The sequence below is a fragment of the Mytilus galloprovincialis genome, chromosome 1 (assembly GCF_965363235.1).
Source record: "Mytilus galloprovincialis chromosome 1, xbMytGall1.hap1.1, whole genome shotgun sequence".
Lineage (NCBI taxonomy): Eukaryota > Metazoa > Mollusca > Bivalvia > Mytilida > Mytilidae > Mytilus > Mytilus galloprovincialis.
Window position 1 is genome coordinate 119,115,427 of NC_134838.1, and position 12,200 is coordinate 119,127,626.

At 34.3% G+C, this 12,200-nt stretch overlaps 1 protein-coding gene across 2 annotated transcripts in view; it reads right to left on the reverse strand.

Moving 5' to 3' along the window:
- LOC143054646 (neuroligin-4, X-linked-like) overlaps positions 1-12,200 on the reverse strand; it is a 43,790-nt gene that overhangs the window by 20,757 nt on the left and 10,833 nt on the right. For both annotated transcript variants that reach the window (XM_076227674.1, XM_076227664.1), the window contains exon 6: positions 840-975. In XM_076227674.1, coding sequence (XP_076083789.1) covers positions 840-975 — 136 coding nt within the window. The remainder of the gene's footprint in view (positions 1-839; positions 976-12,200) is intronic.

Consider the following 12,200-nt stretch of genomic DNA (forward strand, 5'->3'; position numbering starts at 1 on the left):
CGACCTTACTGCGCTCTTAATACGCTTCTACTACGACCTGATTTCGCCACAACCACACCACAATTGTTTTGCACATGTTCAAAGTTGGCCACGCTCATCACGATCATGCAGACCTCACCACGACCGATCTACGACCTTACTGTGATCTGCATGATCGCACTATGATTGTCGAAATTTTCATTTTTTTCACAGATCGTAGTGCGACCGTGGCCTAGTGGGACTGCGGTAGTAAAGGATTATTCTGCAATTTATTAACAATTGCGTTTTTTAGGTATTATATTGTAATGCAGAATGAACAATGTGTGCTACAGGTATAATTTTCTACATATAAAATTTCAATCCTGGTATCTATGATGAGTTTATTTACAACCACTGGGTCGACGCCACTGCTGGTGGAGTTGAAATTCCCCGAGGTTATCACCAGCCCAGTAGTCAACACTTCTGTGTTGACTTGAGTTATCATTGATATGTTCATAATTATAAATTAACTGTTATTTTGAAATAATAAGGCTTTTCTACCTCAGGAAAAGATTACCTTTGCTGTATTTTGCAAACTTTTATGAATTTTTGGTCCTAAATGCTCTTTAACTTCGTACTTTATTTTGGCTCTTTTAACATTTTTTGATTCGAGCGTCACTGATGAGTCTTTTGTGGACGAAACGTGCATCTGGCGTAAATATAAAATTTCAATTCTGGTATCTATGATGAGTTTATTTTCTACTGTACACTTAACAAACAAAGGAAGTTTTAGGAACAACAAAGATGATCCAAAGTTTGAAAAGAATAATCATAGCAATATATGATTTATAATAATACATTAATAGAAAATATTCACATACGTGAAATGCGTGGTTCAAATCCTTCGTCACGCGCCATCATAAATAGAACAGAATCGACATGAGGTGCTTGACATGTGAACAGTTTGTCTGGACTTTCTGTTAAATAGTCTCCATCTACCACAGCCTCGAATACATCCTGTAATAAATTAAGCCAACAGTTTTATCTGTAAAATCTGGGTTACAAACTAAAACCAGAGGTAAACACCGGGCTAAAATCTTAAACTGAGGGAAACACATCAACTTGAGAGAAGAACAACAAAACAACAGAAACACTGAAGTGCAACTAAAACAAACAACAATGCAACATAAATAGAAACTAATTATTAGATAACAACTGCCATATTCCTGACTTGGTACAGGACAAGTAAAAGATATTTATTAATCAATATGAAGATTATTCTATCTCATCTATCATGCAAACACAAATAATGTATTCAAACTGAGGAATGTCAGCAAAAACGTTTGAAATATCCAACCTGTTTACCAACAGAAGGATGTAACCCGTTCTAATTTGAGACAAGAATAAACTACCATTTTATATTGTTTAATGAAACGAAACATCATGATTTGATTTGGCTAGTTTTTATTTGTGGAGGAAGCCCGATTGCCCGGAGAAAACCACCGACATTAGATAGGAAAACTGACAATCCTAGTCAATTAAGATTTAAGTCGAGTGCACCCACATGAGCGGGATTCGAACTCACAACCTTAGTGGCCGAGTTCACTTGAAACTCTCGAGTTAACTTTACTTACTCGGGTTTCAACAAAACGATTTAAGTTGAACCACTCGAGTTAACCTCTCGTACCCTGGTTCCAACCCTAACCGAGCCAGGGTTAAACTCGAGAAACTCTTGAATGACGTCAAACCAATGAGAATATTTTATTTTGTTATGCTTGGTCGGGGCCTTACCCTAGAGTGACTTAGAGTTGTTCCGAATATCAACTCTAGTGCGTTCACGTGATAATCTATTAACTCTGAAGTCGATTGAAGAGTTTCAAGTGAACTCGGCCAGTATTAAATGGCTAGTGATTACAATAGTAACTACTTAGACCACTCGGTCACCGAAACGTATTGAGATCGATTAATGAAAAGTAATTTCTTTTTGGGAAAACATATTTTTAATCGTTGTTTATATCTAGGCGTATTGTATTTTTGTAATGATATTAGGAATCAATTGAAATACCATGTTAATGGCAGATCTTAGTTAGTCCTTGTTAAATATATTGTCAAATGTGTGGACTCTGGCCGATCAAGCGCTTGGCAAACGTGTATGAATTAAACACTTGTCATTTGAAAACTATGTTAACACAAAGATTCCTTAACTTGTGTTGTTGCATCGTTTTAATAAAGTTAAGGTATACCCTATATAGATTTTTTTTCGGTTTCATAGACTTACTCCTTTTTACACGACCGCCAAATTTTTCAGTTCGTATAATCTTATCACGTTGTCAGCGTCGTCGTTGTCCTCAAAAGACTTCTGATTTCCAAACATTATCATTGGTATAATTTTTTGGATCTCCATGAAATTGTACTATAAGGTTGCATACCACAACATGAAAGTTAGCATTTTTTTGTTTCTGGACATTGCCTTGTGTATGAGTGTATTGATCTCTATTAGGTTTTATATTTAAAAGGAAAGGTTGTGATTGATTTTGGGCGTTGTGGCCTAATCCGTTTAAGAATTAGGGGCCAAAAAGGAGCAAAAATAATTCCTTTTCAGTACTATAACTTGAATATAAGTAAATGTTATATTTGAAATTATACCACAAGGTTCCATACCTAAAAACAGGTTGAGAATGATTTTGGAGGTTATAACGCTAAGCCTCTGTGAAAAAAATGTTTTTTAAAACTATGTAAACATTTTCTTTTTTTAGCAATATCAATGGGATTTACTTCGATGTCTGTAATTCATGGAGTCTTTTAATGTGCTGAATCTAATGGTGTACTTTTTGGATTTTGGATCCGTTTTTTAATTGGTCCACATTAATGTCTTAATGGTCGAAATCAAAATTTGTCTTATTTCAAAAAAAAATAATTCAATGGGTTTTTATTTGTCATTGAACCTAAACATTTATCTTTTTTTTTAATTTTTCTTTGGTTTGGGGCAGTTTTTACTTTGTCCAAATTGGAATCTCAAATTGAATTTTGTTTGATTTCAACAACAAGTAAACTAATGGGTGTGTTTAATATGCTGAATCTGTGTGTTTAGATTTTGGATTTTTTGTCCATTTTGAAATTGGTCAATATTAAGGTACAAAGGGCCCAAATTTAAACATTGTTTGATTTCATCAAAACTATAATTCTTGGGCTTCTCTGATTTGCTAAATCCAACCATGTAATTAGAATTAGACAATTCAAGTTGTAAGCTCTAGGACAACATTCATTCTTCGTCAGAAACATGTGCTAAATCAAATGTTTAATACAATTCAAATTAAGATCTGTGTTGCAAAATTGATAGAAATTGTTAGTAGATTCATAATTCAAGAAAGATATTCAGCATCATATAATAATTTTCATGTATCAACATTGTTCAAATTTACTTTTCGTTATTAGAAATTTTGAAAAATAATCGGAAGTAAGTTTAATAGGGCTTGCAAGGACATTGCATTAATAAGGAAGGATGTTTTGGAAATTATTTTTTAAAATGTTTTGGTAATTCTCTTTATAGGTTTGTTTGTTATTCTGTATTAATTTCAGAATGCTGTTAACATAATTTTCCTCGTAGCTTATATTGTCCATTAACGAGTAAATGAATCAAATCTTAAATGTACATGGATGTGCTGACCGTGTATTCAGATTTATGATATACATTTAGGACCATAAAAGCTAAAAGTCCAATTCCAAAGTTTAGGGTTAATTGTCCACATTCATTCTGTGTAAGAAACCAATGATGTATCAAATATTTAATCACAATCCTAATTCAAATTTATATCAATCTTAAGTGTAGTGTCCATACTTTGTTCCAACTGTGTAGAGTTTAATCCCTTCTGTCGTATCAAGCTAGTATAAGAATCATTGGAGCATTTAATTGAATTTGGTATTTTTGTAAAAAAAAATCTATATCGTATAGTATTTCTTCTAAGCAAAGGAAACAAACATCAAAAATATAAAACTAAGTAACGTAAAAAGAAATATGTGATGTCCTGACAAAAATTGGCTATTCTGTACTGTATATAAAATAAATCTAAATCTCTCAAAGTGAGAAAAAAGAAAAGGTTCAATAAAGAAACAAAACGAAAAGCAGTCTGAACGATACTATATCAAATCGTGATTGTGACAGCGGCTTCCAAAATCGATATCAGAGTACAAGATGTTCCGCAAGGCGCAGCTTTATACGACCGCATATGTCAAACCCTGAACAGATGGGGCAAGTATGGACACAACATTTAAGCTTGATACAGCTCTGAATTTGGATTGTGATTAAATAGTTGACACAACATAGGTTTCTGACACAGAATGAATGTGGTCTAAGAACTTAAACGTAAAAACTTAAAATTTTTAAAGTGGACATTTACCTATTATGGCCAAATATCAAAAATATAAATACATGGTTAGATTCACCATATCATAGAACCCCAAGAATTAAATTTTTGATGAAATTAAATAATGTTCAATTTTAGACCCTTTAAACCTCAATGTGAACCAATTTGATAACCGGGCCCAAATATTAAAAATCTAAATACATGGTTAGATTCAGCATATTGAAGAACCCCATATATTCAATTTTTGTTGAAATCAAACAAAGTTTAATTTTTGACCCTTTGGACCTTAATGTAGACCAATTTGAAAACGGGACAATACTGTGCAATTGAATATTTCTTGCTATTGCGCAAAACTGTGCAAATTGAAAATTTCTTGCTATTGCGCAATATTGTGCAATTGAAAATTTCTTGCTATTGCACAATACTGTGCAATTGAAGATTTCTTGCTGTTGTGGAATACTGTGCAATTGAAAATTTCTTGCTATTGCAGAATACTTAATATAATAATTTTTTACCCCAATTTGGACCAACTTGAAACTGGTCCATAATCAAAAATCTAAGTACATGTTTAGATTCATCATATCAAAGAACCCCAAGAATTCAATTTTTGTTAAAATCAAGCTAAGTTAAATTTTGGACCCTTAATGTAGACCAATTTGGAAACAGGACTAAAAATTAAGAATCTGAATACACGGTTAGATTTGGCATATCAAAGAACCCCAATAATTAATGTTTTGATGAAATCAAACAAAGTTTAATTTTGGACCCTTTTGGCCCCTAATTCGTTGGGACAAATGAAAAACTCCCAAAATCAATTCAAACATTCCTTTCGTGGTCATGAACCTTGAGTTAAAATTTCATAGATTTCTATTAACTTATACTAAAGTTATTGTGCAAAAACCAAGAAAAATGCTTATTTTGGACCTGTTTTTGGCCCCTCATTCCTAAACAGTTGGGACTAAAACTCCCAAAATCAATCCCAACCTTCCTTTTGTGGTCATAGACCTTATGTTAAAATTTCATAGATTTCTGTTCACTTATACTTAAGTTAATGTGCAAAAACCAAGAAATATGCTTATTTGGGCCCTTTTTGGCCCCTAATTCCTAAACTGTTGGGACCAAAACATCCAAAATAAATCCCAACCTTCCTTTTATGGTCATAAACCTTTTGTTTAAATGTCATAGATTTCTATTTTTTTTTACTAAAGTTAGAGTGCGAAAACCAAATCGCAGTGTAGATACTATTCTGTACGCTATCCGGAAGTCGCGATTTTCGAAGCGAGAACTTTTTGGATCACATTTTAAATTTGATGGGTATACTTGAATTAAACGGTAAGTTGATCATCTGTACATTGCTTAATGATTAATTCAGCCGACATCGATATTCTCAAATGGTTTAGAATTAAATTCCGCACATTCAATATTCGTGTCTTTGCCTTAAGGGCATACGATACAGTGTACAGGGAATGTAATGACGTTGCTAACGTAAAATTAGGAGATAACTGTATTGTATTTTAAGCTTGGCCTTCGTAAAACGTCGATTTTACTGTCGCAAATTGAGTTTACCTAGCGACGCGGAGCGGAGATAGGTAAACGGATATTTGCGACAGTAAAATCAAGTTTTACGAAGGCCAAGCTTAAAATACAATACAGTTATCTCCATTCTAATGCCACATATTAACAGAAATTTCATTTAATAAATATTTTGGCTTGAAAATGCCATAAATGAAAAAGTCCGCGAAACTGTTGCATCGTCTTTAGCATTTAAACAATGTGACGTCATATGTATGCTCTGGTTGACAAACATGAATACTAAACGTATTTCTACCTTTCGTACGCTTCAGAATGGTTTCAATATAGACAAAAAGAAGATTTTGAGGCTCAGAATGTGACTATCTTGTTTATTTTTTAGAAATTACGAGGAAATTACATACCTAAAAAATATCGGAATTCAAAATGGTGGCTTTCTTAGTTACGGACTGGTAGAACGTGGAATCTAACCCCTCAAAATATTTGTCAACGTCCAATGAAAATTGTCGTTACAAACTTATTGCATTAGAATGTTATTTTCGCGACGTCAAACTCTGACATATCGGGAAAAGATGCATTTTTCGACTGATTTTTATCATTCAAAACTGATTTAATTTGAAAACAAGTGCATGGACCCCTATTTTTTAAAACAGCAATTTGTTTCATTTTGCAAGGAGATTATGTGACCCAAATTTTATAAAACTGTAAATAGCGCAGTTTTTTTAATTTTGATAAACATGCAGCAAAAAATGACGTTTTTTCCTCTATTCATGAACATTTGATAAATATAGAGTTATTTCGGAATAAAAATTGCATAATTTTTAATGATACTTATAAAATACAGAAATTACCGCTTATTTAACAAAAACCATTTTGTGTTTATCTTTTAAAACAAAAAAGTTATGTCTTTCTTTCGAAAAAGAAAATACGGACACAAATCTGAATTTTGAGCAAATATACAAAATTTCGAACTCATTTTACTCAAAAAATAGCACATGAAGGTATATTTTTTATTACATATTTGATTTAATGAGGTAAAAAATAGCCTATATGCAAATTTTCATCAACTTGTAAATACAGGTTCAATACTGTATCGTATGCCCTTAATCAAGAGATTTTCAAGCGCATCACTAAGAAAAATCAGTTGGCGAACCTAAAAACAATCTTTTTACCCTCTTAGTGTACAAATTAACGTAAAAACCAGACTTAATTTAACTCAATGAAGTATATTTTAAGTGGTGGTAAAAGTTTCAACCAGATCTTTGATGCCAGAAATAAGAAAATTACACTTGTTTGAATTTCTCACTGTACGATCAGTCTCGCTTGTTTATTTTAAAACTGTATGATCAGTCTTTATGTCACTGTATTCTAGTGGTGATTTCAAAGTTATTTACGATACATTAGAAGGTGGCATTTTTCTAAATAACACAAATATATTTCAATACATTCACATCCTGAAAACTTATGAAACATGTTTTAGCTTGATAGGGTGTACTCGACTTACTACATTAAGTATAAGGATGTTTAAATGTTGCTAAAATAAGAGGAAGGTTTGATGTATACTAGTATATAAGTTTCAGAAATGTCCTCCGTTATACTTAAAATTGTACAAACACACAGATTTAGTTGTTTTATAAAAATGCATGTATTTACACACATTCGATGCCGTACTGTAGCCTATAATTGATCACAGTTCCTTCACTTTGTTTAAGATGTAGAGCTATATAAAAAAGAAGATGTGGTATGATTGCCAATGAGACAACTATCCACAAAAGACCAAAATGACACAGACATTAACAACTATAGGTCACCGTACGGCCTTCAACAATGAGCAAAGCCCATACCGCATAGTGAGCTATAAAAGGCCCCGATAAGACAATGTAAAACAATTCAAACGAGAAAACTGTCTCTTTGACACTCAATTGTACACCACTTTGTCAAGCGGGGGGTTATAGTGATAAAGAAGTCCGTCTTTCCGTTCGTCCGTTGGACCGGTACAATATGTTTCGCCGGTTTTGTAAGCGCATCTCCTCATAAACCACTTAATATACATTGGGGGTTTCGGCCATTTTCAAATGGAGAGGGGTCCAATCCAGGAGAAAAGGGGATTCCAAATATATGTTCCCATACAAATGAATTGATAGTTAAAAAAGGGTTTCAAACTGCCGGATCCCCTTTTTTTGAATCCGTCACTGATATAACTATTAATTAATCTTATTCGGATTCCTTATCATAAATGATAATGACTGTATTGTGTACCGTCTATTTCGAATTTTAGTAAAAATCTTTTATGGGGTTACTTTATATAAGATACGGACTTGAACATTACATTATATGGGGGCACCCATCTACATTATATGGGGGCACCCATCAGGTATTTCCAACACCTCCTAAACCAATCATTAAAGTTTTCTGAAATTGCTCCATTTTTACTCGATTAATGCATAATGGACCTTCTATTTCTGTAAACTTACCAAAATTATATCACATGAATTATCCCCCTACGCAAAGCTGTCTTTATCCATTTTTTGTTATTTTAAAAGACAAGCTTGATTTATGTTATCATCAATTGGTCAACGGCGGACGGTGTAAATAATCTTTAAAAATGTAATAGCTAATGCCCGCGTCACACTGTCCCGATTTTTATATACGATGGACACCCGAATGCGAAAATTGTAAATTCGTACGAAGTTGGTCCCGATCTCGTTAAAATACCAAAAAGTGACCGAAGCAAGTACGATGAATAACGAAGTCTATACGAGGGTGCCAAAAGTATATACGATAGCAAAAGATGGACATACGAAGGTTAACCGAAGACGGTATTTAAGCTTCATATCTCAGTCGAAGCCTACAAGATGGATCACGAAGGCTACACGATGGATTACGATGATGGCTCGATGGCCATACGATGTCTGTACAGCTTACGATGCATTTAAATTATATGCCGAAGGCACCACGCGTTTTAAATTGTTTGATCAATATTGAATATATATTATATTGTACATTTAATTTTTGGTTTAATCATAAGACGGAAGACCGTGGGTATTTCCAGTTACTGAATAATTTGGTTGATTTCTAAAAAAATAGTTTATGTATCAAAATGCGTATTCAATTTACCATTTTCTGCATGTGTCATATACAAATATAGTGTCCATATTTGTCCCCAATATGTTACATACGAGGGGATGCCACGCTCGGCATTGCCTTGTTTGAACTGTAAAATGTGTGCACTAGTCTGAATAATCCTGAATAATCACCCATAATTATGCCCATGTTTACTGATCTATCTTAAAGGTAAGGTAATGGGTTCGTTGATCCCTTTTATTCAAAAAGAGCTCTTTCCAGGAGAATATCATAATAATATAGACTAAAGGAAGGATGTGGGGAAAACAACAAATGCGGCAAAATATGACATATAGAAAACAAAATGTTTATGGAGTAAACATTCGTGTGACAACATCTCAGACGATACATAAAAAATCAGAATAATGAAGAAAAAGTTGGTTTCCCTATATACGTGTACCTGCAGTGTTGGTATACGAGGCGCGTTTATGATTTTCATTATGTTATTTGATATGAAAAATTGACAAAAAATAATATTTTATTTGTAAAAGTAAATCATGAGCCTGTAATACCTGCTCTTCTTGTTCCATTTGAATTAATAGAAACAACGCTGTCGCCTTTCTTGTTCTCATAGAATCATATGATATGAGCTCCATGTTTTGTGAACGTCTTTCTTAACTGTCGTATTAGACTGACCAGTGCATATCGCGCATGGCACTTTAAATGTATTTAAGCACGAAAATTAACTTACATTTAGCTGGATTTATTGCCGTCGTAGTTCCATATTGTCACCTTCGTACTTTTATTCGATGGCATCACGACGGGATTACGAGGTCTTCACGAAGTCGTGTTGCCATCGTAAGACCTTCGGGTAGCTTCGTGATTCATTCGTGTAAACATCGTAATGTCAAAACTGCCCGATGGAAACGATGGAAAAAGTAAAATCACAAAAATACTGAACTCAGAGGAAAATCAATTCGGAAAGTCCATAATCACATGGCAAAATCAAATAACAAAACGCATCAAAAATGAATGGACACACGAATGCAATACGATGTTCAAAGATGCATTCCCGGTGACATTACGATGGTGAGGATGTTGATACGAACTCAATACGAACCCTCAACATCGGACGCACCTTCGGGGATTTTTTAACATGTTAAAAAAATTAGAACCCTTCCCGAAGTTGTCCCCGAAGGCTAGAAAAAGTGGCCGATGGTTCTACGATGTTGAAAGATGGCACTACGAATAGCCCGATCTGGATACGATCAGTCCCGATTTTGAAAATTTCTATTATCGTGTTGCCATCGGCGTAAAAATCGGGACAGTGTGACGCGGGCATAAACAGATAACTGTAACGATACACTATTATGCCCGCGTCACACTGTCCCGATTTTTACGCCGATGGCAACACGATTATGGAAATTTTCAAAATCGGGACTGATCGTATCCAGATCGGGCTTTTCGTAGTGCCATTTTTAACCATCGTAGAACCATTGGCCACTTTTTCTGGCCTTCGGGGACAACTTCGGGAAGGGTTCTAAATTTTTTAACATGTTAAAAAATCCCCGAAGGTGCGTCCGATGTTGAGGGTTCGTATTGAGTTTGTAATACCATCCTCACCATCGTAATGTCACCGGGAATGCATCTTTGAACATCGTATTGCATTCGTGTTTCCATCGTTTCCATCGGGCAGTTTTGACATTACGATGTCTACACGAATGAATCACGAAGCTACCCGAAGGTCTTACGATGGCAACACGACTTCGTGAAGACCTCGTAATCCCGTCGTGTTGCCATCGAATAAAAGTACGAAGGCGACAAGATGGAACTACGACGGCAATAAATCCAGCTAAATGTAAGTTAATGTTCGCGCTAAAATACATTTAAAGTGCCATGCGCGATATGCACTGGTCAGTCTAATACGACAGTTAAGAAAGACGTTTACAAAACATGGAGCTCATTTCATATGATTCTATGAGAACAAGAAAGGCGACAGCGTTGTTTCTATTAATTCAAATGGAACAAGAGCAGCTATTACAGGCTGAGGATTTACTTTTACAAGTAAAATATTATTTTTTGTCAATTTTTCATATCAAGTAACATAATGAAAATCATAAACGCGCCTCGTACACCAACACTGCAGGTACACGTATAGGGAAACCAACTTTTTCTTCATTATTCTGATTTTTTATGTATCGTCTGAGTTGTTGTCACACGAATGTTTACTCCATAACCATTTTATTTTCTATATGTCATATTTTGCCGCATTTGTTGCTTTCCCCACATCCTTCCTTTTGTCTATATTATTATGATATTCCCCTGGAAACAGCTCTTTTTGAATAAAAGGGATCAACGAACCCATTACCTTACCTTTAAGATAGATCAGTAAATCAATGCCGAGCGTGGACACTATATTTGTATATGACACATGCAGAAAATGGTAAATTGAATATGCATATTTGATACATAAACTATTTTTTAAGAGATCAACCAAAACATTCAGTAACTGGAAATACCTTTAATCTTGTCTTTAGAACCAGCTGGTAAAAAAATGAGCAACCAATTTCCTGTGTATTATGCTATTTCAAGGAGATTAAACCAGAACTTAAATGTACAATATAATATATATTCAATATTGATCAAACAATTTAAAACGCGTAATGCCTTCGGCATATAATTTAAATGCATCTTAAGCTGTACACGACGTCTTTTAGACATCGTACGGCCATCGCGCCATCATCGTAATCCATCGTGTAGCCTTCGTAATCCATCGTGTAGGCTTCGGCTGAGATATGAAGCTTACATACCCGTATTCGTTTAACCTTCGTATGTCCATCTTTTACTATCGTATATAATTTCGGCACCATCGTATAGACTTCGTTATTCATCGTACTTGCTTCGGTCACTTTTTGGTATTTTAACGAGATCGGGACCAACTTCGTACGAACTTACAATTTTCGCATTCGGGTGTCCATCGTATATAAAAATCGGGAAAGTGTGACGCGGGCATTACAAAGTCCACAAGCGAATCATGTATTACTTTTTAGGCATTTGATTTTAAATAAGACTGATGGAACAAAAATACAATTATTTTACCGTCTAAAAAATTCATCAGAAATCTGATGAATGTAATTACACGTTATAGTTCCCTGGATAGTTCATAATATCACATATACACGTATATACCTTCAAATTGCTGTCGTTTTTTCTTCAAAATCACGACTGGTCATACAGTCAAAAAATCTGAAATCGCTTCTAGAATACAGTCAGTTCTAGACTGAT